This window comes from Corylus avellana, chromosome ca11 (assembly GCF_901000735.1).
Source record: "Corylus avellana chromosome ca11, CavTom2PMs-1.0".
In the NCBI taxonomy this organism is placed as follows: domain Eukaryota; kingdom Viridiplantae; phylum Streptophyta; class Magnoliopsida; order Fagales; family Betulaceae; genus Corylus; species Corylus avellana.
The window spans coordinates 19,869,673-19,895,854 of NC_081551.1; the positions used below are offsets into that span (position 1 = coordinate 19,869,673).

Genomic DNA, 26,182 nt, shown 5'->3' on the forward strand with positions numbered 1-26,182 from the left:
ATTATGTAGTAGGCCAGCACGTAAAGGCGACGTGTTGAATTGAGATTGAGCCGCCTCTTCAGTAGGTGGTGACTGTGTCTGTTTGTTTTGTCCAAACTATTCAAGACAAGCTGCACTGGTTGTCACGTAAAGCTTCTTTCTTTTATTTATATCCCCCTCCATGTTTATCTTCAATATATTCATTTTTGGCTGGATCTTGGAAATTAAATTAAATAAATCATAATCTAATCGCCTTTGAAAATTTATTAATGGTTTTCATCTTTTGTTTTTTTCCCTATATCCCAAATTTTGGCTGATCCGTGTGATCTTATAAAATGGATTTTTTTTAAAAGAGTATGAATATAACATGGTGGGGTTGGGTTGCAAGAGGCATAAATAATGTTGTGTCACTCTCATCCCCATTGAATATCCTCTTCTTATTCGTTTAATATTCCCACAGCTCCAACAGGCTCTTTAAAAAAGTGATTGGGAAGAGTATTAACTATAAACTAGTTACTTTTGCACCCATCCGGATGGATCTCTACAATTTTTTACCCAAAATGCAGGAGCAGAAAAAAAATTGTAAAGAGTGGTTTCTTGTTCGTGTAGGGCTTTCTTTCATAGTTTAATGGAGCCTTCTTGTCTGAGAGCAATACCATATTAAATTATTATTTTAAGAAAAAAATTAATTATTTAATATATATTATAAGGGATGCCTTCAGCCAACCAAGCCATGCACTCATTAGCCTTCTGTAGAAACCGACACATATCAGATAGGAAAATGCTAGAATGCAATCGTTTTCCCACATTTACCAAATCAAATGCTGATGTAGTGGCTTCTCTTATTAGTTTATTATTAAAATTTTATAAATTTTTAAATCAAAATTAAAAGAATAAAAAACTAAATAAAAAATAAAAAAGAAATTGCTAGCTCGTTTTCACTAATGTTATAAGTCTTTTTTGTGTTTTTTTTTTTAGTTTCTTTAATAATAATGTGGTTATTAAAATAATTATTAGACTTTTGATTAATTATTATTAAATATTGATTAAATAATAATTTTAATAACTACGCCATTTTTAAATTTTTTTTTTAAAAAAAAAAATCAACAAAAAAACTCTTAAAATTACACGGTTGTCACCAGCGTTCTCTCTCTAAATAATTAAGGCAAAACACCACTTTCCCACCTATTCTTCTCTGTCTTTCTCCCCCATAAGATTTTTTTTTTTTTTAAAATAAAAAATAAAAACTCTCTTTCAAACTTATCTAGATTTTTTGGCGCAATGATCTCCTTAAACAAAGCTACTTTATTGGTAATAATTTTGATCCACACCCAAAAAGTCTCCGTTCTCGATCGTGACCAGCACCACTAAAATGGAGAAAAAAACAAGAAGAAAAAGCATCTTTTTTTTTTTTTTTCTTTTACATGACTTTGGACGCACAGAGAACGGAGAAGAAAAACAACGACACCACCTGTAATAATATATATCAAAAAAAAAAAAAAAAAAAAAAAATCTGAATATCCATGGTTTTACAAAAGTAAAATCTGTCGGTAGAGTTATCACTAGTAGATGATGACTGATGACGAGCGTTGTTTATCGTTATTTTTCTTTCTGAAAACGACGCCACCTCATCCTTTCCCCATTTGACTTGTTTAATTTACTAGGAAGAAAAAAGAAGTCTTCCTGTGTGTGTCTTTGATTTTTAAGAGCAGAGGAGCAAGAGAGAGCTGAGAACATTTCTGGGTGTGTGTTTACATAGACAGTGGTAACAGAGTTGCTTGTGTGTACTGCAGAAGAGAGTGTTGAGAGGTAATAGAGAGGTGATCAGGATGGAGAGCACGCTGAAGGAGATGAGACAAGGCGCGTCGGTTCTGGACATGGACCCCAAATCCACCGTCGGTGGCGGCGTCGAGGACGTGTACGGTGAGGATCAAGCCACCGAGGACCTGCTTATCACCCCCTGGACTCTCTCTGTTGCCAGGTCTCACTCTCTCTGTTTTTGAACTTTTTCATGACCCATTTCAGTTTTTCATGTTTTAGTTTAACTTTTGCTTTGTATTTTTCGGTCTGTCTTTAGTGAACTCCAGTGGATTCTCTTTTCTTTTTCTTTTGGTTGTGAAACACTGCATGGTAGCTTTCAGCCTTTCATCGAGTTTTTTTCCCCAATAGGAAAGGAAATTCTGCTTCATCTTCTGCCACTTTGGATTGTGTTTCACCCGAAAGTCATCTTTTTTTTGTTCTAATCTGAATTTCCTTAAATTTTCTGACACGTTATGTTTCATTCTGAGGCCCCACTTAGTTGGACTTCGATCTCAAAAGAATCACACACACACATACACGTATAGAAATGTGTACATATATTTTATATATGTATGCATATTGTATATATGTTTGATATTCAGAAGCTAAAGATGACACTATATATGAGATGGCAATGGTGTCTATCACTCTGTTGCTAGAGAAAACTTTATTACATCGATGCATGAAATAACTAAATAAAATCTTTTCCATGGTTGTGGAGCAGTGGGTATTCATTGCTCAGGGATCCCCAATATAACAAAGGGCTTGCATTTACTGAGAAAGAGAGGGATGCCCATTACTTGCGCGGTCTTCTGCCTCCTATAGTAGTTTCTCAACAGCTTCAGGTAACATTAGTGCTTATTGTATAACACATCCTTTTTATCTAATCCCATTGTTATCATTGTTCAAGTTTTGGTGACCCTTTCCAATTGTACTCATCTCAGGTGAAGAAACTGATGCAGAGCATCCGAAATTATGAAGTCCCGCTGCTAAAATATATAGCCATGATGGAACTTCAGGTAGCTATTATACCTTCATAGAATTCAGTTTTGATGTTGATTGTGGTATGTTATTTGCGCATGGCCACCACCTGCAGACAGATTGTTTGATGATATCTTATATAGCATTCGAAATGATTGTGTCGTGTATATCATGGCAATTGGAAATTTGGAATGCCTGTATTTTCAAAAGATAATGCAACTCCCCCGTTTTTACAGGAGAGGAATGAAAGACTGTTCTACAAACTTCTCATTGATAATGTTGAAGAATTGCTCCCAATTGTCTATACTCCAACTGTCGGTGAGGCTTGCCAGAAATATGGGAGCATCTTCAAGCGCCCTCAGGGTCTATACATAAGTTTGAAAGAGAAGTATGACTTTTCGTTTATGCTATAATTATGTGCAAATAAGAGCTACTCTTGACATAATATGACAGAATTTGGTTTTTGCAGGGGTAAGATTCTTGAAGTGTTGAAAAACTGGCCTGAGAGGAGTATCCAAGTTATTGTTGTCACTGATGGTGAGCGGATTTTGGGACTTGGGGATCTTGGCTGTCAGGTAATTATGTTGTGATTTTTTTTTTTTTTTTGAATTATAGACATTCTAAAAAATGATTTAATTATTGGGCTGTAAAAGTGAAGTAGCATTCACTGACAATGTTGAATGTTTCAGGGGATGGGGATTCCTGTGGGGAAATTGTCTTTGTACACAGCACTTGGAGGAGTTCGGCCTTCTTCAGTAAGTTTTTCCAAATAAAACTTGTTTTTCTTGCTTCAATTTTTTCTATGTTGTAATTATTGCACATACAATGTACTTCATTTAAACCGTATAAAAACTTTTGTAGAAATTAATGTGATATACTTAAGTTGTAAACTGAAGCAAAGTTTGAATTTTTTTTTTTTTTTTTTTTTAAAAAAAGAACTAATCAAGGATGTTATGCACTCTGCTTTTGTAGTGTTTGCCTGTAACAATTGATGTGGGGACAAACAATGAGCAGTTGTTGAAAGATGAATTCTACATTGGTCTTAGACAGAAGAGAGCAACTGGGCAGGTTTCTGAACTTTTGCACCTTGCTCAAATTTAGCCTGCTTAAATATTTGTTTTTATGTAATTTACATTAATATTTGACGATTCTTGTCAGGAATATTCTGAACTTCTACATGAGTTCATGACTGCTGCCAAGCAGAACTATGGAGAAAAAGTTCTGATACAGGTTGCGCTTGAGTTAGATTACATCCTTGGTTGAAAAGGTTTCCCCAGTTTGAAAATTTCATGCATTTCTGATGTTGTCTAGTACATTTTAATGGTTTCTTCAGTTCGAAGATTTTGCCAATCACAATGCTTTTGAGCTACTTTCAAAATATGGCACAACTCATCTTGTTTTCAATGATGATATTCAGGTACGAAGTAGCATTAATGGTGAATCTTCTACTAAAGGATTTTTACACTGCACGTTCTAGCTTCTATTGTCTTTCTTCTTTTTGTTTTCTTTTTTTTTCAGGGGACTGCAGCGGTTGTTCTTGCTGGCGTTGTTGCAGCACTGAAGTTGATTGGTGGTACCCTGGGTGAACACACATTCTTGTTCCTTGGTGCCGGGGAAGTAAGACTCTTCTTCATGTTAATTTCATCTCTACTTCATACTGGTTTTTCCTTCCCTTCTGTTGAACTGAGGAGAACGAAAACATATAGTCTACTGGATCTTAATAACTTTAACTCAATTTGTATGTTGTTCGATAGCCAAGTTATGTAATCTAAACCCCAAAGGGTTGACTCAAATGGTAAGACAATTGGCCCGGATGCCTCATGAAGCATCGGGTTTAAGGTTCAACCCCCCTTGAGTGCAAACAATTCGTTGGGTCACGTGTGCTGGCGAAAGCTTGAGCTTTACCCAACCCATATGGAATAGGCGTTTTGCACGGTGTCCCAGGGATCTAGTTGGGGTGAAGCCCCAAATACCCCAGTTATAAAAAAAATAAAATAAATAATCTCACTTTGGTTTCTTTCATGATTGCAGGCAGGGACTGGCATAGCTGAGCTTATAGCTCTTGAGATGGCAAAACAGGTAGTAATTTACCATTAGCATATGCAGCTGCTTGCCCATGTTATTTATGTAATAGTTACACACGATTTGGATAGTTCTTGAACATGATGGTTGATGGTTATTTATTTATCTATTAGTTTTTCATTTGGCTGTTGTAGACAAAGGCTCCTGTAGAAGAGACTCGCAAGAAAATCTGGCTTGTGGATTCGAAGGTAGTAACAGCTTTATAAATGTTCCTTGCCTGACAAATATATTAGCCATTTTTTAAAAAAACTTTCTTAAAGAGCATGTAAATATTCTTGCAGGGATTGATTGTTAGTTCTCGTAAGGATTCACTTCAACACTTCAAGAAGCCTTGGGCTCATGAACATGAACCTGTTAAGGATCTCTTAAGTGCTGTCAAGGTGTGAAAAAGTGTCACTGTTTAAGCTACGGTGAGTAGTCTTTTTGTGGCTCTTGGTCTCTTATTAAGTTATTGTACTTCCTCAGGTGATTAAGCCAACAGTTCTGATTGGATCATCTGGCGTCGGAAAAACATTTACAAAGGAAGTGATTGAGGCCATGACCTCTTGTAATGATGTAAATTCTCTCTCTGTGAGACCGAACTTTGCCTATTCAATTTTCTATCAACTATAAATCGACCAGAAAAAAACTAAGCTTTTTGCAATAAATGACATGCAGAAACCTCTCATTCTGGCTCTCTCCAACCCAACTTCACAGTCTGAGTGCACTGCTGAGGAAGCTTACACTTGGAGTAAGGTAAAATTAATTCACAACCTGTCTTAATATTCAGGATTTCGCCATATGAAGGATGTTTGATTATTCTACTTTTGCAAGTACAGTTAACTCTTGTTTTACGTTTCTTGCGTTCTACATTTGAAGGGTCGTGCAATTTTTGCTAGTGGAAGTCCATTTGATCCTGTTGAATACAATGGCAAGACCTTTTTCTCTGGCCAGGTAATACAATTTTTTTTTTTTTTCTCATTAGTATTTGAATTAGGTTCCCTTCACAGAAATTGGTTAGACATCAAGGACTAAGGTTTGGCTTTCCTTGTCATTGCAGTCTAACAATGCTTACATTTTCCCCGGATTTGGTTTGGGTATCGTTATCTCTGGAGCAATCCGTGTGCATGATGAAATGCTTCTTGCAGCCTGTAAGTAGGCAGCATAGTATGAATGGTATAATCCAATAAAAGCAAATTATTCAAAGCAAAATGTTCTGCATTTTTCTTTTCCTAATTTTATTGCAGTATCTGGAATGCAAAACAGGTTTGTTTCACAGTGGAGTATTCCCATGGATCTTGTAATTAGCTATGATTTTAAGCTTAAACACCGAAAACATTTGGATTTATAAAATCTTGTAAAGCTGGCAGAGGACTGACTGAAATGTTTGTTGTTCTCCTCCACAACAGCGGAAGCGTTGGCCGGGCAAGTAACGAAGGAGATCACCAAGAAGGGTTTGATATACCCGCCGTTATCTTCTATCAGGAAGATTTCAGCTCAAATAGCTGCTAGTGTAGCTGCCAAGGCATACGAAATTGGTTAGTAACTTCTTGTTATCAGCATCCTCATAGGAATTTCCACCGCATGCGATTTATAGTTTCTTCTCTTTCTTGACATGGTTTTTGTAGGCGTGGCGACACGTCTTCCTCGCCCTGAGAATCTGGTGAAATATGCTGAAAGTTGCATGTACACTCCAGTCTACCGGAATTATCGTTGAATGGTCAATGAATTACTCTAAAGCCATACCACGTTGAAACCTCGTTATGAAGCTACATATTGCATATGGTGTTTAAGATAGCTTTAAGAAAAAATGGCTTTCGAGTTGAGTGTGTTATATGTTTCTAAGGTAATATAATATCGAGGTTTTGTGCCTTCTGACTCTTGTTGATTCGAATAAAGCTGTAATATTCTCCCATTTCACCTGCTTCTATGCTAAATGGTATGAAACTAAATTGAAATAATCACTTTTAAGTGAAGCAATTTGGCTAGAGCTATTTTGGGTCTGATTGGATCTGTGTTTAAAAAACTGTTCCAAAAAACATGCTTTTGTTAGTGAACAAAGAGAATTGTTTCTTGATGTTTTCGATTTTAAAATCTGTTTGGAAATATATTAACTTCGTAACTATTTTCAGAAAATAGAAGGAAATTTTTTACACAAGTAGTGACAATCGACGGGGTAAATGTCAAACAATGACAACTGGCTAAAATGTTTGGCTAAGAAAATTCACAGGGAGCGCCTAAACGCCTAAAATTCTATGGAAATTAAGATTTTCTTTTCTTTTAATGTGCTATGGAATTTAAATTTGATGTGGCTGTTTAGGACTCTTTTTCTTTTTATGCCCTTTTAGTAGTTTTTCATGATTTGCTTAGGAACATTCTTCGTGCCTTGACAGAAAGAACTGGTTCTGATTATCCAACAGAAGAAGTGAAAGCGGTTCTCTTAGCCATCAATTTTAGAATCTGATTCTTGGAAGTGATTTATTTCATCCTGAACCAGCATTTTGTTCAAGACTGACAAATTATTCTCACTATGAATGATGAAAAGGGTTAGAGGAGAGTTGGCAAAAGAAAGATAAATTCATTATATATATTAGTAATACATCCAGATCTCTTATCTTGTGGTATAGCCAACCCACCATAAAATTTTACCTAAAGGAACGTGTAATAAGATCGATCACGCCGTGCGAACCGCTTATTAGACTAGACATATACAATTACAGGTTTGTATAAAAAAAAATGACCTCTACTGGAATGTTTATCATATTTTTAGCTTGGTTTGATAGAAATATTTGCTGGCTGCTCAGGTGTGCAGATCTCTCAATGCATATTCTGTGGCAAAATTTAAGATTGAGGCTTGTTGTATATACTCAAATCAGCATGTGTATCCTCATAGCGTTGGGTCAGGTAAGTCCGACATAGGATTGGAGTAAACCTGGAAAAATAGAAGAATGCATCACAGACATGGAAGAGTTTAAGAGTTTGAAATGCACACTATAATATTTCTGAGTTCATGCACATGATTTTACTTTTATAACCTAACGTTTCAGGCCCTTCAGGGTGATCTAGATCTTTGATATCACATATATATGGTGAATGACTATATCAATTGTCTCTATGCATACGTTCTCATAGCCAGTAAACAAAGAGTTACGACAGAACCCACCATCTAAATCTATCTGTAGAATTTAAGAGTCGGAAAATAGAAACATTTAATCATAATAATTGAAAAATCAAACAAGCAGTTCTTTATTTGCCTGATCAACGCGATTGAGCTATTACCACTTAAGAGCAAAGCTAATGGAGGACAGTTGACTGCAAGAAAAAGTTACTTTCTGTATATATTTACATAAAGAACTTCAAGCAAAAATATTCTTTAACAAATATTGACTTTTTCCTTCTTTTTCAATCGCTGGACACAATGAGGTAAACAATCCTTTTACGTTCAAACAGTAACTACCAATTTGATTTATCCACGTGTGATTCACATAAATGCTAAGTTGCACTTTTTTTTTTCTTTTTTTTTTTTTTTTGAGCAATACAGGAAGAAGGGAAATGTTAAGTTGCACTTGCAACAATTTTGATCACGCTGAAGGAAAATTTTGTGGACACTTACTTGGGAGGATTATTTTCTGACTTGCAGGTTGGCAAGCACTCAACAAGACAATCATGGCTGGGTTCCACGAAATATGCAATCTGCCGCAGGGAAAAGGAAATGAGATACACATAAACCTGATCACTTTTAGCAGAATGTACATGAAAGAAATAGAAAATGCATCGAGTAAATCAAGAAAACGAAAACAAAAAAAAAAACAAAAAAAAAAACTAAAAGGACTCGAGGTAATTAGGTCAATATATAAAGAGTAAATGTCCTGCAAAGATGCTCAGGAAAAAAAAAATGTCATGCAAAGATAACATGAAATGAATTGAGCAATACCCTCAACAAATTAGAGCCCCTCACCAAGTTAACATTTCACTTATTACCCAACTCCTTTCTCAGCCATCAAGCATTTGAAATGGTCATAGAAGCATAAAGAAGTTAAAAACTTTTTTTTTTTCATTTGGCATCGGGTATCCGGAGCTTCATTCCGACTAATCCAGGGGTGCACAGGCCCTCGGTAAGGACTTTTTCGCAAATGCACTTCAGTTAATTCAAAGGGCGAACTCCCAGTCCAATGGCCCCAAAAAGCAGTTTGCACTCAATAAATTTCAAATCTAAGACCTTGAAGAGCATACTCAAAGTCCCAGACTGTCCAACCACTGAACCAACCCCCTGGGGTTAAAAACATTCTTTTGTCTTCTTATTCACGCTTAGAACCAACCAATGGGGAGATTAATTATCAAGAGCAAGAGATTTGGTGCACTATAAATAATGATATTATTTATGGATTGAATTTGGCCAAGTAAAATACCAAGTGTTCAGGAGAATAATTAATCTCAAGACCCAGTTTACCCTCCCGATGGAAACAACAAAAACTGCCACAAATGATTCTAAGACTACTAGGGGGAAAAATTAAAAAAGAGAACCAAGTAGATAAAATTCAAAAGTGAAACTAATCAGCGGCCATTTGTAATACAAACACCACTGTGCATCTAAAATCCAGCTACAGGTAAGAAATAGGGGAAAAAAAGTTCCTGAGCCATTTATATAATGACATTGCAGAAACTTTGGCACCATAATCATGGCTAATTTAAAATTTTCTGAAGGGGCATACAACTTTCCTTAAAAAGAGAAGGTACATAAAAATAAAAAAAGGGCCTTACAGAATAGCGCTCTTGACCATTCACCAAAACTCTGTGCAATGTGGACCTGAGTATATTTACAAAGCAAAATGTCAGGGTTAGAAAGAAAGTTTTCGTAAAAGGGGGACAACTAAAACACAGTTTTTGGCAAAAGCCCCTTAGACATGCATACAACAGTAATAAACAAATATATATATATATATATATATAAAACAAACAAATCAGCAATAGCTGCAGTATGTTCATGACAGTGGTCCAGAAAACGATGATGTATTGGGGAAAATCTATACTCTATGATCTTCAAACTGGAATGAAAGTTTACCAGTATACCCGGGAAAAAAGTAACAGTTAACAGCGCATTAAAAATATAAAGCAGTATAATTACCATCCTGGCACAAGTGAAAGTTGTCACCAGTTTAAAGTTTGCTACTGCAATTCTTTCTAATAAATGATGAATAATTTGTCACAGCTTTTGATTGGGGATACAAAATGTTTAATGGCTCAGAAAAAGCTCATCTACAAATTGAATTCTTCAGTTGGCATGGCACTAAATGCCATGTTGACAAAGGTGCAATATAAACATTCTATATTTACACTAAATAAATCAAATCCAATCCAGAGAGTTATTTTGGTTTTGCATTTCAATAAAAGTTCAAATGTTTTCGATCATATTTAATACATTCAATTACAGGAAATCTAACCAAGGGAAACTAATTCATATATGACATTTAGAAGATTAAAAAAAATCTGCACAGATCAATGTAGAAGATAGCCACCGAAAATCAGGTTATGGCAATAAAGAACAGTCAGACATCATAACTAAATACAGAATGCCATTTAGGATGAAAAATTCAGGGGAGGTTAAATGTATGGCAAAGCTCCTTTATAAACAGTATCATCTCTTATATGGGATAGAAGTTCAACTAAGAGATGTATATTACTTGAAAATGCAATTGCTCCAGCGCTCCAGCATGTCACCGAGATTCACTATAAACGCTCTGTCAAAGATGAAACCATAAAGAAAGAATCATCATGCCAAACTAAACAGAATGTTTTCTCTATAACATTCATAAAGCAAATATGTGATCCCTCACATGTTGCAAATATGGGACCTCCATAAAATTTTATAATATTTAATGAAGTGGTATGGAGCTCAAAAATCAAGCTCGATCAAAAGTATGAATTCATAGAACTTAGGGGGAAAAATTCATAACTGAAATAATCATAAATGCCCGAAAAAAAAAAAAAAAAAAGAGGCATCCACACAAAGTGAGATAATGTATCTAAAAAAACTATGCAACTTTAGCTCATATTCATCAACCAGACTCGATCTATTTTAAAGATATAGAATCTCAACCTTCAAAAATGCTACATTTACTCACCCTTTTAATGGTGGTACATATTCCCATATCTGCGGTTTAGCATCCTTATCCTTGCATATCTGGCCATGAATCAACAAGATTGCAATAGCTAGTCAGACTATAACAAATAATTTAAGTTTTACTCACTCAAAAAAGTTACAATCTTATAGCACTCTTCTTACTTGGAGACCTAAGACATTATCTGTTGCCAAGAGGGTGATTAAACCAAAGTCAGAATGAGCTCCAGCTCCATATATTCCCTTTGAGGGATCAGAAATTTCACCTAAAAAACGCACCCCTCATGTATTACCAATCATAAAACAAGGCCAAGTTCAAAATGTTCAAGACCTTCAGTTTAAATTCAACCTTCATAGTGCAGTAAGCGCAAGGTTGCAATAGGCTCGCCAAGCATTTTTGGCTTGTCAAAGAAATCAATCTCCAGATCAAGTGCGAGAGCTATTATCTTTGAAACTGCTCTTGAAACCTCCCTGAATGCACACAAGGAATAGATTAAAAAGAAAACAAAGACATAAATAGCTAATAGCATATACTACATGAATCCAACTAAATACCAGTCATTCTACACAAAATTGATCCACGGGAACAACTGAGACAGCCGAGGATGCCAAAACAGTATCTGAACCACACACTAACCAAATTACATATATATAGACTCAACAATTTAGGCTTGCCACACACGTATATACACTGTCTAAGAGCATTCTCATTGGGCTAGCCAAAGGCTATTTTGGTTATTCCTGTAGCAAAGTAGAGCAAAAAATAAACCCCATCCTGCTAGCCATCTTAATTAAGAAAATGGCTTGCTGAGCACTATAGCTCGACAATGCATAAGTAAAATTAATACAAAAATCTCTTCATCTGTGCCAACTGCTCCTGCTCTTCATCCTCCCCTGAGTTTGCAATGCCTATATGACACACCAATGCTCCCTTTCCACCACCTACTCCACTACTGTTTCTTATAAGATTAGCCTTTTCTCTATTTTTAGGTCAATAAGATAAATTATACATATCAAAGAAATGGTATTAAATGCTACAATGATCATGTAGTTTTAAAAATGTGACCGTTAGGAAAAGACAAATTTAAAAAAATATGATTTTTGACAAGAAGAATAAAAAAAGAATAGAGATAGAATATTTAAATTGAATAGTGAAAGCGGATAGCTAAAATGCTGAGTCGGATGTAAGTGCTTTGAAAAAGAATAGAAAAATGTGATCCTTTATGTAAATTTTAGCCAAACATTTGTTGAGCTGGATGTGAATGCTTTAAGCCAAGTGTTAATTAGCAACAGGGCCCCTATCTTCACGTTCAAAGCATAAGCCATCTATATCTTGGGTAGTCCACAAAACCCTTCACGTTGTGACTTTGGATCACCATCTGTTGCTTAGCAACATGCTCACTTACAAAAGGACACGATCATCTCCACAACATATTACTATTATCATCGTTCTGCTGTCATTGAAAGTTTGGTACGTGTGACCTTGCATAAGAGATGGTTCTAGTTGGAATAATAAAAAATAAAACTCGGTAAATAAAAAAAATAAAAATGAAAAAAAAGGTAAGCAATTTTCAAGAATCGATTACAAATCCTAATTGCAAGTGCATGTTTGTAAATAAGAAATAGCCAATAGGCAATAGTTCCATCATGCAAACCATATGTTTGCTAAAACTTACAAAGCCTCTCGATGAAACTTCTCCATTGTCTCCCTCCATCCGGGCAATAGTCCTAAAGGCAGCAAAAAGTTCAATATTTAATCATTAGTTCCCAGAACCAAAAACGAAAAAGAAAAACGTTTCATGCTTTCGTTGCCTAAAGAACTACAAGAAAGAGAGAGAACGGTAAAATGAAACAATAATGCAGCTTCCTGACGAGTGACAAAGCTAAATTTTGCCAAACACAAGTGAATTTTTTTTTTTAAAAAAAATAATAATAATAATAAAAAAACCAACTTTATTTTCATCACCCTGCAGTTACCTGGTGCAGGCCAAACATTTGGCCCATAAAATGGTTTTTCCGCTTCTGCGTCATCTTCATCTACTTCCACTCCTATATAATATCCCTCTTTGTAATCTCCTACTTTCAAAATACAAGAGATTACAGCGAAATAAGAATAAGCCCACTTAAAAAGTGAAATTTGTTTTTTCTTTCTGTGTCAATGAAAGTTGGTAGCAAAAACAAACCGTGAACTTGGTTCTCAGGGTCCAAAACCTCGTCAAGAACAGGGGTGTAGCCCCTATGTTTCTCGTTCCTTAAAAGCTTCATTTTCTCGCTTAATGGCAGACCGAACATCCTTCTACTCTGTGCAAAAACCTCGTCCATGAACTCCTCGCTTATCCCGTGGTTTACAATGTAAAAAAATCCAGAATCCAAACAAGCCTTAACCAAAAGATTAAAAAAAAAAAACAGAAACAGCGACTCAGAATTTAAAAAGAAAATAAAAATAGAGATAATTAAATAATATTGTTATGGAATTGACGCGGACCTGTTTGAGCAACGAAACGGATTGGTGAATGTCAGGATTGGAGAGATCGATACAATTGAGGACTGAGATTTTCGCGGCTTCGACGCCGTTTTTGCTTTGATTTTCCATTTCTTCGGGAAACCAAAGTACCGGAGGATTTGGACTCTTGGCGAATAGGAGCCGAAATTTCGATTGAGAACGATCAATGAGCAAGAAGAAGAGAGCAATGCCGTTTATCTATTTTCTTGGTTGCCAAACGTCTTTCGTGAAATTTTTAATTTTCTGTTTCTGTTTTGTGCCGCTTTATATCTGGTTTTCTAAGTGTGCACATGTCAAGCGGGTTTCTTCCAGTTATACCCCGCAGCCAGTATTGACGCTTGCGTTTTATTTATGAATTGCGTCATGTTTTGTCGATGAGTAATGATAAACAGCATGTCGGGGCCGGCTTTTTTTTTTTTTTTTTAATTAAAATATAAACAGCATGTTGGGGTCTACATAAATAGTAATGCACGCTTGATTAATTTTTTTTTTATAATTAAAATATTTATATAAAAAAAAATTAATCAAGCGTGCATGACTATTTATGTACGCCGGAATATTTTAATTATAACAAAAAAAAAAAAAAAAATTTAGCCGGGCGTGCATGACTGTCCATGCATGCCCGCCATGCTGTAAATCATCACTCTTTGTCGATTGACTTAACACTAAATAGTGATGTTGACTCTTTAATATTTTTTAAAAAATATATTGATTTTTTTTAAAAGAAAAATTATTTCAATCTCATTAATTGATGAATGATCACTAACATAAAGCTCTTACATCACTAAACAAAAGTTCTAATAATTTCATAGCCGAAGCTATAAGCTTACAAGTTATAAATAGATATATAACAATCTGACATTCAATACCTATCTTTGACATATAAATCTATTAACTCATAACTAATCTTCAGTTGTAACAACAGGCCTGCTCTAGACAAACTCAATCCGATACATAAGTAGCAACATGCACCTGTCGAAACTCATCATCCTTGACTCGCAAGTCAAGAAATTATTCATATCTTCAACCTAACAGGCCAAGATCACAAAATACAGGGAAAACGAAAAATATAAGAAAAAATAAAGAAAAGACACAAAAGCTAACAAAACACCATCGTAAGAAGGTTGCCAAATGATTCTGGCAAGAGCGCGAAAAAACCACGCGCGGGCGCGTGCGAGTCATGATCCGTCACAGGGTTGCCAAAATCAAAAGCGGCAGATGCAGTTGGAAGCAGGAGGGACCAGCGCGCGCGGTGAAGGGGTGCGTGTCGAGGTAGGTCTGACAGAGGGATGTAGATCGAGCTTTGAACAATCCGATTCAAGAGCCCCATCAACCATGAAAAAATACAGGGCATAAATGGTGGACGGCACACCCAGTGCAATGGCGCTTGAGCCTGTAAACAAAAACGAAAAAAAAAAACAAAAACAAAAACAAAAAACGTGTAAGCAAAAAAGAAAAAGGGGGGGAAAGTGTCGGGGAAGAGAGGGGGGCCGGATGTGCGGTGCTCTCTACTAGGGCCGTTTAGTTGTAGTATGTACTATAATATATTAAAATTTAGAGCGGTTAAGTTTGAAAATCACTTGAAACAAATTAGGTTAGTTAATATAACTTGAATATATAAATAAATGTAAATAATGAAAATATTAATTGAGGATATATATATTCTATTTCAACTTACAAATCAGCTATTAAATATGGAAAAAATATTAACCTTAATCATTTATCTTAATTGAGATTTCCTGCTTTCTTTATTTTTATACTATTCTTTTAAAATAAATAATTGAAATTATGATACATTATCAATCTTAACAAAATAAAAAATCCATACCATTTTTTCTCTTCAAATCTTTAGCCAATCACCTTTTGAAAGGTGGTAGTCTCGTCGGACCAGCAAAACAATAGGAATGTTAAATTACTCCTTAAATTACTTTGAAGTGATTGACCATCTCAAAACACAACAGGGTAAGTTTTGGTATAGTTACATTACCCGGTGTTAGAATATTTTATATTTTTTAAATTAAATTTATTAATATTTTTTTTAATAAGTTACTCAATGTGTATTATAATAATATAATAATTTAAAAAATATAAAATATTCTTACTCCTAGAAATAGTTTGGGAGAGGTCTAACGTATGGGGTGGCCGAAATCACCCCTAGCCCCTTGGGGGTGGTCCGGCCACCCCTAAAACACCCGATTCCCCCCCTTTTTTTCTTTTTTGGCCTTTTGGGGGTGGTCGGACCACCCCCAGACTGGCCTCCAGCCACCCCAATTTGGTCCCTTTTTAATTTTTAATATTATACTTAAAACGAAGTCATTTTAGGCTAGGTGATGATGTAGTTTTGAAGCTCAAAACGGTGTAGTTTTGGAACCCAAAACAACGTAATTTTGGTTGAGGGTATAATGGGTACAAAATATCGGTTTAATGGTGAAAACTAATTGAAGAGTCCAAAATAAGAGCAAACCAAAGTTCAAGAGGTCTAAGTGAGAGTTTTGTTAATTCAATAAGTACTTATCAAATCGGTTAGAAGTTTGAGAGAGCTCAGGGGCAGATTCAGGGGGGGTCGAGGGGGGGCATCCGCCCACCCTCAACTCCCAAAATTCCCCCCTGAGTATGGATTGTATGGTAAAAAAAAATTATGTCCTGATTATGCCCCTCTTAGCCATGTTTATGCCCCTTTCATCAGGCTTCGGCCATATTATGCTCTGTTGAAATTTGAAAATTTTTAAGAAGTTGAATGTTGCAGACTTGCAGAAAAAATGAAATGTTGAAAGCTTAAAGATGATGAACAGTTCAATTTTCAAGCACACCATTTTTCATTTCAACAATCTCGTACAGGTGCAGCCTGCTTTGGACTTTGGAGTGGAAAAAATAATATTATAAATTAATAAAATTATAATATATTGTCATTGACACAACACACAAGACAAAGAAAAATTATAATATGCCTTCAAGGGATGCGTGCAAGACAAGTCCAAGGCCATTGGCCAACGGGGTAGGCCAGGCGTCCGGCGTGCCAAACTGCTAGGCTGTGGATCCGGATCTCCTCCGATCGGAGAAAAATTAAAAATTCTCCAATTGGGGAAAAATTGAAAATTCTCCAATTGTTAATCGTGACCCTTCATTTTAAATCTAATGTTTTATAAAATCATTTAAACTTCGGTAAAACAAAAGCTAGCATTTAATGCATAGGTTATATAAAAGCAGCTGACATTTTATTGACCATTAAAATTAAATTGAAGAACCACGATTAACAATTAGAGAATCTCCAATTTCTACTCAATTGGAAGGATCTTAATTCCCAGTCTGCCAAACAAGAAAAAAAAATTGAAAGCTACACTATAGCGTGCTAGTGCTACAAAACTTTCTAATCCGCGTGAGTGGTGCACAGTACAACTTTCTAATCCAATTTCAAATTGTCCAAATTTCTCTTAGTCCTTCGTCCTTCTTCTTGCGTACCCAACTCTAGGTACCCTTTAAATCTTTATTATGTTCTTATATAAATTCATGGCTTCTCGTAGAGATATTTAGATTTAAATTATTTTTTAAAATTAATTGTTTTAATAATTATATCGCTATTTAGGATTTACCGAATCACCGATTCAGCCTATTCTTGATAAAAACTTCAACGAAAAATTGAGATAGGTAAATATGTAATTGCAACACTCAAAGGGATTGGACAACTTGCTGAGAAATTGGTAGAGACGAAAAAGGATGTCTTATATCACTTGGTTTATTCATTGGTGACATTGTCATTGATTCTGCCAACTGCGACAGCATCTGTTGAGAAAGCATTTTCAGTAATGAATATTGTTAAAAATCGTCTACACAACCAAATTGGAGATCAAGGGATGAATGATTGTTTGGTTACGTACATTGAGAAAGATATATTCAAGACTATCAATAATGAATAAATTATGAAGCGATTCCAAGGTATGAAGACTCGTCGAGGACAATTGCCTTAGTGCTAGTCGTGACAAAACAAATTGTAAGTTATATTTACATGTTTCATAACATAATTAAAATTTTTGTTGAATTATTCACTTACTTGGCTTGTTATATTTTTGTTAAACTTTATTTTTTGTATTTATTAAAAAAAAAAAAAAAAAAAAAAAACCATGCCCCTCATGGACGAATTTCCTAGGTCCGCCACTGAGAGCTTACTGAAATTTTTCCTAATTTTTTAGTTTTTGTAGAAGGACATTGTTAATTTTACGAAACTAAGGTATCAAAAGTATAATTTTTTGAAAACATATGTAGCTGTTTGAAAAAAAAAAAAAAAAAAAAAAAAACATACAAAATTCAGGTATCACTAATCACTTAAAGAAAATACAGGGACACGAGTCATCATGAGAGAGTAGGAAACACTCGAGGAGCTTCGTTTCGTAATTCCTATTGAATAATTGAATATTCGTACTTTATCATCATGGCATGCAATTGCGAATTGCTTTCGCCACACGGAGGTGTCTTTTTTGCTTTTGTTGGTCAAAAGTGGAGGACTGAGGAGTAATATATAAATTATAATCGCCTGCAAAATCATTAAGGCATTATTTCGTGGTTGTGACGGAATGTTCCGGCACGCACTTCTTCTTTTTGGGGTCCAATCCAATAATAGGATTTTTTTAACTTTTAATGGTTAAATAAATACGGTGTCCATTTGTAGGTTAATAATTTTTTTTTAGTAATGTTATTCTTTTACATTTGAAGAAGGTTTTGGAAAACATGATTTTTTTTTAGGAGAATCTTTCAAATTTCAATCAAAAAAGATTTAGAGCATAACAACTTTATCATCACGGAGCATAAAGCTCTAATATAACATACCAAATGCTATGTAATTAATTACAAAATCATAGATACAATTAGAAAATATTTACAATCAAAATCTATCTATAAGAGCAGCCACTACGTACTAACCTAACCCATGCACATCTTCAATTATAAAACAAATATACTTAGGCCTCCAAAAGCAAATTAAATTTAACACATAGGTAGCCCACATTTTCGTTTATCTTATTTTTCGGCCATGAGAGATAATTCTCACACCAATCTAACCCTCCTCAATTCAAAGGTCAATAGAAAAACATATGTCCTCGATCGACCCAAAGGCCAAGACAAAACGAACAAAATAAAATACAAAATCAAAACAAAACACACTAAACATAACAAAAATACCCCAACAGAAGCAGTGGTGGAAGAGCACGACATCGTAGACATCTCCGGGAAGACATGCACGCACCGGCACGCAAGACTCCGTTGGTTGATCAGCGCAGCTCAGTGGAAAGCAGAGAAGCCAGCCAGGGCGGTGATGGGGGCGCGTGATAGTATGATTGACGGAGACGAGTAGATATGAGTTTGAAAAACTAGATCTAAAACAAAACTGCCAAAAAAACAAAGACCTAAAAGGGCTATATAATCTACATTCTTCCTTTAAAATAATATTTTTTAAAATCTAAAAAATAAAACTAAAAATCGAGGTGGTAACCAAACTACTCCCAAGGCTATAAGGGTGAGCCACTCCACTTAGCACATTAACGAATGAGTAATGCTAGGAGCCAATATATATATATATATATATATATATATATATATATATATATATTCCATATTTCGTCTATATTGTCCTACAAATCAACCATTAGATTTGTGAACTTATGTGTACTACACATAAGTCAATGATGAACCCCACAAATTTAATGGTTTATCTATTGAGATTATAGAATAATAGAAGCCAAATATGAAGAACTTATTGACCCACATTATCAATTTTTCTAATAGAAATGATTAATTTGCTCTTTTTTAGTTACCTCAAGAAGTGATTAATTACTTTTTAAAGATTCATGAAGTTATTTCTCAAAGAGAGTCCCTACTATGAGGTCCTTTCTTAAAACCCAACTTTTGTAGCACCCAATAAGAATTTGACACCTAACTTAAAAACACAAAAATACACTAAAACTAAAACAGCAGATTACATCTTCTAATAACCCAACCACCCGTAAACCACCACACCCTTCCAAACAAACGCCAGAATCCATGGAGCCTCGCCGGCCAATGCCCAATGTTGTCGGCAACTGCCCAAATTCCGGCCACTGTCCATATTCACCGAAGAAGAGGTCATGTTTAAGAAAAGAAGAAAACCAAAACAAAATCCCCAACAAAGTCCCTCAACAAAATCCCCCAAAAAAGAAGAAAACCATGCCAAAACAAAATCCCCCAACAAAGTCCCCCAATGCCAGACCCAGCCGTGGGTTTGGCGTGGCCCACGACTGGGTTTGGCCGTGACCCAGTCGTGGGTCATCCTCTCCGGCCACTTTTCTGCTAAACTCAACCTCAAAATTCGTTTTTAATGCCTCAAAACTTGTTTTTAATACATCAAAACTCGTTTTTGAATTCAAAACTAAAACCTAAAGGAGAAGGTTAACCCTTTAGGGATTCTATCACCCTAAAAGGATTCGCCGGAGAGGGCTACCGCCTACCGTGGATGTTGCTACTACAGTGGATGTGGTTGGTGAATGGTGGAAGAAAAAGAGAAGAAGAGAAAGTGGGAGAGAAAGATAAGAGGAAATAAAATTTCCGATGAAAATCATGAACTAGAGAAGAAGAGAAAGTGGGAGAGAAAGAAAAAATCCAATATTTTTGTTCCTATTCTATCAGGTATAACTAGCTGATGTGTACACCCACCTTCTATATATTAGATGGTACAAAACATCACTTTGGCAGATGGACCTGATAGAAGGCTTTCCCTTTCTCAAAACTCCAAAGTCCAAACTATATAGACAAAAAATACATTTATCTTAAAATAATAATGATAATGATGTTTATGATAATAATAATAATAATAATAATAGTAATAATATCATCACGATGTTGATGATGATAATAACAATAATAATAGTGCTAGTTTAGTAATGACAATCAAAATCTAATTAATTTGGAAGGTAACGTGCAATTAATTATCTTGTTTTATTTTGTTAAATCGTCAAAGTTGACTTTATGTCTCTTTGACCACCAAAGGTCGCGTTTGCTAACTTAAGGACCGCCAACTATCACGCCAACTTGGCCTGTCTTACTCTTAACCCTAAGAAGGGTCCAGAGATTGCACTTATTCACCTTTTCTTGATGTTGTAAACAAACTATAACATATGTGATGCAGTTTTTTCAACCGTCTAGACTTAATTTCAAAACTTTTAATTTTGAAAAAGAAAGAGAGTGAAACTAAATTTGAATTGCTATAGTTTTTTTACCGCACCCAAGTCAAAAATATTAACAAAAATTGATCCAAGAGCTTTTAAATAATGAAAAAAAATTGGATTCAACAGGTTCACTTGTGTTGGCCGGATGCGTTGTTTCTTAACTGATTTTTAATCTTCTCAAGTTATGAATTACAGAATTTAGGTTAAGAAACATGCATGAGCAATGTGTGGAAGATCAACTCTGGATAAATTAATTATGGAGCCAAAATTTTATCGAGACTAGATAATATATACAATACAACAGCAACCAAAAAAAACATTAATATTGTCTGAAAAGAAAAAAAGAAGAAAAGAACAACCTTAGAACTATATAACACCCACAGTCACAGATACCTCAAAATGGAAATTATTATATAATTTCTGCAGAAAACTGATTTTCCGGGTTACTAGTCGCCGGAGATTTTGCACCGGCAGAGTGGGCAAGAGTTATTGTGGGAGAGCCACGAGGCGATACAAGTTGCATGGTACACGTGGCCACATGGGACTTGTTTGCCGCTCTCACCTGACCGGAAGCTCTCGACGCAAACTGAGCAAACATGATCTGTTGCAGTAACCGTTGGCATGTTCATTACCACAGATTTCGGTGCTGCAATCGGACGGCCTGAAATATCCTCAGGCAAAGTGAGGGCTTGGTCGAGGTCGAAGAGAATATCTATCGGATAATTTGACGAGTTCGTGTTGGATTCAGAAGATATAGCCGCCATGGAAGAAAGAGAGCTATAGAGAAATTAAGGAGGAGGTAGCTATAGAAAACTATTCTAATGCTAGGCTTTAAATAGAGATATATATATATTTTTTTTAACCCTTTAAGTTGAACAAGAAAGAAAGACATATATATAATGCCAAAGACTCCGAAATTCAAGTTTGCTGCATGTGGGTACCTACCTTAATTTAAGGGATAATCTATCGAGCTATTTACTAAGCTTCAGACCTAGTAAAACATTACTGATATTTCATCTCAGTCATATAGCAGTTTACAAAAACGGTCGCTCTCTTGTATGTTTTAATACGAGAATTAAGACCGGGTTTTCTTTAATAAAGAACAAAAAAAAATAAAAAAAATGTTATGTTTTGGCCACTTTTCATGTTCTTTAGGAAGATTGTTGGGAGCACGTGTTTTATATACAATCCTTTTCCGATAAAGGAGATATGGTGGTTGTGAGTTATTGCCCTGGAATGCCATTTGGGCAATTTGTTTTTGTTCCCCTTTTTGTGTTTAGTTGAATCTGTAAACTTCTGTACGTTTTCATTTAGATTGTTTCCCTTCAATTCAAGAAGAAGACGAAGAACAAATATTGACCGCAGGTTCCTTTGCCCTTTGGAAGTTGTCTATTGACTTTCAAGTGTAAACGCGAAGCGCCCCAGAATTTGATAGTATAATAATAATAATAATAATTAATTAAGCAGCATGTCGGTCAGCTTATCTGCTTTGACACTTCAATAGAGATGGCTCATTCAAATAAATATGACTTTTTCTACCAATTGCGCAACAGGCAAATCTTTACCCGTCATGGGATAGCAGCCTTCCAAAAAGGCAAAGGTCAGAGATGATGCAAAATAATATATCAAATTTTCTATACTATGCATAGGCAAAAGTTGTCCTATTTTAGTTGTTTTGTTTTGTTTTTGTTTTTGTTTTTGTTTTTTTTTCTATTTTATCTTTATTCTTTCATTATTTCATTTGAATATTTATTATTATTTGAAAGGAACGACAATGGAGAATAAAAGAAGAGATTTTTATTTTTTAGCTTTTGTTGAATTAATCAAGAGTGCTACAGTACATACGGTGGCATTTTGCAAAAACCCGCTTCAAATTAATTAGCGTGCCGAATGTGGAGAACCTTTTGGCAATTTTTTACTACAAAGCTAACCAAATTAATTCATTTTTTAAAGTAATTTATTAAGTGGGGTGTCAATTCTCTAAACCTGCCTTACTCAATCATCTCCCCTTAATTAGCATTTGTAATTTTGTAGCCAAATGATATTTTATTAATTTTTTGAAAATGGAGCTTAGGGTCTGTTTGAGATTGCGTTTGAGGAGCTTAAAAATGCTTTTAACACTTAAAAAGTCCGTTTAAAAAAAAAAAAATTACTCGTTTGGTCAAAAAATTAAAATTACTTTTAAAGATCCAAAAAGCCTAAAAATGACAAAAAAACACTTTTGGCAAAAGCTTAAAATGAAGCTTTTGCCCTAAAGCTCTTTTTAACTTAAAAGCTCTATTTCTCAAACGCAATTTCAAACAAGCTCTTAATGGTTCAAGTATGAGGATTAATTGTGATTTTCCATACCACCAAGGGCGGTGATTCAATGGCCCAAGAAAATTCTTAAGTGGTCAGGGTATGTACTAAGGCGTGGATTTGAATCTCCATAATGGAGAATTCCCACATATACATGATTAGTATTAGCCGTCTTGGATTTTCATTGATGTCCTGGTGGGGTTAGGTCATGCTATGGCTCAGTCAGACTTGAGGGAGCATCTGCGTAGGAATGTCAACTCGGTCCGATTTCCTGATTTTTGGCCAAAACCGGAAACCGAAAACCGGAACCGGGGTACCCCAGTTCTTGGTTTTGGGAAACCGGAACCAAGAACCATGTCCCAGTTAACTGAGGTCTTGGTTAACGGCTGGTTCCTGTTTTACCCGGTCCAGTAACTGGTTTTTTAAGAAAATTGGTTTTTGGGCTTATTTTAGGTATTGGGCCTAAAATAAGCCCATTTTTTTATAAGTTGGCCCATTTAAAAAAAAATATTTTAGTCTTTTTGTCTAAATTAAAGGGGCTTTGTTGTGATTGTTCCAAATAATTAAAAAATAAACCTAAAAAAAATCCAATATATATATATATATAATAGAAACCCGGTTCCGGTATTCCCGGTAAAAACCGGGTACCGGAACCGGGGTACCTGATTTTTTAATTTTTCAAACCGGGACCCCGGTCTCCTGGTTTCCCAGTAATTTTTGACACCCCAACGCCTGCGGTTTCCACCGTCTAGGCCTTTTCTGTGCAGCTCACAACGGATAGGTGGTAATGACTCCTCTTCGTAAGATAGGAGATAGAATGCTTGAAATCAAGAAAAAAAAAATTAAAAATTAAAAATTAAAAATAAAAATAAAAAGCAATCATTTGATTTTGTCTTTAATTGGGGTTCAAAAATGTCCATATAGTGAAGGGACCCATATAAGCCCACAGATGATTTTGTGTGAAACTCACATAAATTCAATGGTTGATGCAAAAAGAAGATGATTACAAGATGAATATTGTATAACGTATTAACGTGCCTCCTCTCCTCGACTGGAACACTCGCTGAAAGCAGTGAAAAGCCTCACAAGAACAAAGAAATTTCAAAGAGATGGATGAGAGCTTCTCTCACTAAAGAATGAAAAGCAATTGACTCTACTTACTCTTGCTGTAGTAGTTTAGCATAATATTCTAACATTCCCTTAAAATTATAAGCACACTCCTATCTAAAAGTTTGAATCTTCTCAAATCATTAAGATTAATGTTCTTGCAACCATGGATCCATAGGACTATTAACATATTTTTTTTAAAAAAAAAATCAAGGTGACATTACCACGTAGGTTGTCATATAAGTTTATAACACAGATGCTATAATATATAGAAAACTGTTAAAAGTACTATAATTATGTTTGGGGTACTATAATTTTTACCAAGTTAGTAAGTTAGGTTGCAGTCTACAAAATTTTCTCTAAGGTGAAAAATTAAGCAATAAAATATGAAAAATAAATTTAATTATTTAGTGATTAATATAATAAATATCATAGAAATTGTAATACCTCTTGGACTCAAAACATACACTGTTTGTTAATTGTAGGCTTGTAGCCATAATAATCAAGTCTTTAGACCAACAAGTTACAAAACACTCACGCCTGCTTGGGCTGAACCTTGTCAATGACTCAATATACTCGGCTAAGTTAAGCATGGGCCTAAATTTTTGGAAGGCCTATAACATGATTCTCAACCGGGCGTAACATTTTTAAGGGTGCGTTTGGGATTGCGATTTCGCAAGAATAATCTGGGTTTTTAAAAGATATCGCAAAACGCAAGGCGTTTGGCATTACGATTTAAAAATCACTTAATTTAAAATAGGAAAAAAAATATTCGATTTCAATAAGCAGGCTAGATGGTGCTTATTTAAAAAAGTGCGAATTTAAACCAAAATCATGAATTCACATAACAAATATTTAATAAAAAAAATAATAATAATAATATGTTTTACCAAACGCCTTTACGATTTTAAAAACGCTATTTTTAAAATCGTACTTATTGAAATCACAATCCCAAACGGACCTTAGTGGGTACGACATTCTCAAATTAGCTAGATAAAAATATCTGACCGAAATACCTATGATCTTATAAAAGAGAAAAGCCAGTTGTGATTCTTGTGAATGCTTTATTAAAGCTTTTGCCTGTTACTGCCCTATTCTAACTTACATAACTAGATGATACTTAAGTGAACAACAAATTTTTTTCTTTAAATTGAATTTCTCTAATTTAGTCTATTAAATTAATATATTTTATTAGAATATACGATTATCACATGTATTTTTAATAAAGTGAAAATATATCAATTTAATAGATTAAATTGAAAATATTTATTCCAACACGAATTAGAAGACAACTGTCTTTGAATGAGTCATGGTGTGCCCAAAATTAAGTTAATTAAGTGGGCACACCCTGATTAATTCACATTGAAGTATTAAAATAATGAAAATATCACTATAAATAATGAAAATATACATTAAGTAATGTGATTTTAATAATGAAAATATACTTTCACATTAATTTTAAAGAATTAATGTGATTAATTCTCTTTGAGTAGTATTAAAATCACATTTTTATATCACAACTATCAAATAATGTTGATCGGTCAATTCCAATCAACTATTGGATTGGTTCTTGTTTTAGAAGTAATTTTAAAGAGGAAATGTTAGGCGTCCAGTGTTCTTCTACTATTGTTATGGTGTTCTTCTAATCCTAAATGTATATTATTTTCTAAAAAAATAAAAAAGAAACTGGCCCATCCTTTGTGAACTTCACATAGGCTTCGCAAATTCAATAATGATATTGAAAATTAAGCGGATGAGAAAATAACAAAAGAAAAAATGAATCATTTCTTCATTTTAAATGTACTACAGTAGTCTCATTTAATTAGATTGATATGACGGTGTCCACCGAACTTTGAAATTTTTTTATCCTTTTTATGGCTATCTAATTTTTCAAATGATGATTTTTCAGCGTGGTAGGGGGATGCATTGAAGATTTCTTTAATACATTGCACAGACGTACAATTTGCTATTTGACCCTGTTTTGCACATTACATTTTTTTTTTCTTCATTAAAATAATATCATCAACAAAGAGTTCAACACGTGGCACGAGTGACAAGAAAAAGACCACGCTACTAAAATTGATGTCTCAACAAAACAAGCAAGTACAGCATGGCAGAAGAAGTAATATAATAGTGGGATTAATT

At 34.7% G+C, this 26,182-nt stretch overlaps 2 protein-coding genes across 3 annotated transcripts; one reads left to right on the plus strand and one right to left on the minus strand.

Annotated features, from left to right (window-relative positions):
• Positions 1-1,580: 1,580 nt before the first annotated feature.
• LOC132165424 (NADP-dependent malic enzyme) lies at positions 1,581-6,736 on the plus strand. The gene is made up of 19 exons (XM_059575978.1): positions 1,581-1,960; positions 2,504-2,624; positions 2,724-2,798; positions 2,997-3,148; positions 3,230-3,335; positions 3,450-3,515; positions 3,733-3,828; positions 3,919-3,990; positions 4,094-4,177; positions 4,279-4,377; positions 4,792-4,839; positions 4,977-5,030; positions 5,124-5,222; positions 5,308-5,397; positions 5,500-5,577; positions 5,701-5,775; positions 5,882-5,972; positions 6,231-6,359; positions 6,450-6,736. Exons 1-19 carry the CDS (start codon positions 1,809-1,811, stop codon positions 6,536-6,538), a joined length of 1,776 nt encoding a protein of 591 aa, XP_059431961.1. The 5' UTR covers positions 1,581-1,808; the 3' UTR covers positions 6,539-6,736.
• A 657-nt stretch (positions 6,737-7,393) lies between these two features.
• LOC132165650 (2-oxoglutarate-Fe(II) type oxidoreductase hxnY-like) lies at positions 7,394-13,686 on the minus strand. Of its 2 annotated transcripts, none has more exons than XM_059576299.1 (11): positions 13,425-13,686; positions 13,123-13,318; positions 12,917-13,018; positions 12,616-12,667; positions 11,289-11,410; positions 11,105-11,205; positions 10,944-11,002; positions 10,503-10,559; positions 9,583-9,628; positions 8,435-8,514; positions 7,394-7,753 (listed from the first exon to the last, which is right to left on the minus strand). In XM_059576299.1, the coding sequence occupies exons 1-11, from the start codon at positions 13,530-13,532 to the stop codon at positions 7,663-7,665; spliced, it is 1,014 nt and encodes a 337-aa protein (XP_059432282.1). In that variant the 5' UTR covers positions 13,533-13,686; the 3' UTR covers positions 7,394-7,662. The 2 variants fall into 2 exon arrangements, with proteins under 2 accessions (XP_059432282.1, XP_059432283.1); XM_059576300.1 differs by having other exon boundaries at positions 7,396-7,753; positions 12,917-13,015.
• Between the last annotated feature and the right edge of the window lie 12,496 nt (positions 13,687-26,182).

Bases quoted from the DNA above. Each gene is read 5' to 3' on its own strand.
- LOC132165424 (XM_059575978.1), top strand. From the start codon at position 1,809: ATGGAGAGCACGCTGAAGGAGATGAGACAAGGCGCGTCGGTTCTGGAC. The intron at 5,031-5,123 runs GTAGTAACAGCT...ATATTCTTGCAG, and splicing joins TCTGGCTTGTGGATTCGAAG to GGATTGATTGTTAGTTCTCG. The intron at 5,973-6,230 runs GTAAGTAGGCAG...CCTCCACAACAG, and splicing joins TGAAATGCTTCTTGCAGCCT to CGGAAGCGTTGGCCGGGCAA.
- LOC132165650 (XM_059576299.1), bottom strand. From the start codon at position 13,532: ATGGAAAATCAAAGCAAAAACGGCGTCGAAGCCGCGAAAATCTCAGTC. The intron at 11,411-12,615 runs GTAAGTTTTAGC...GTGTGCATTCAG, and splicing joins AAGTTTCATCGAGAGGCTTT to GGAGGTTTCAAGAGCAGTTT. The intron at 11,206-11,288 runs GTTGAATTTAAA...TGCGTTTTTTAG, and splicing joins GCGCTTACTGCACTATGAAG to GTGAAATTTCTGATCCCTCA.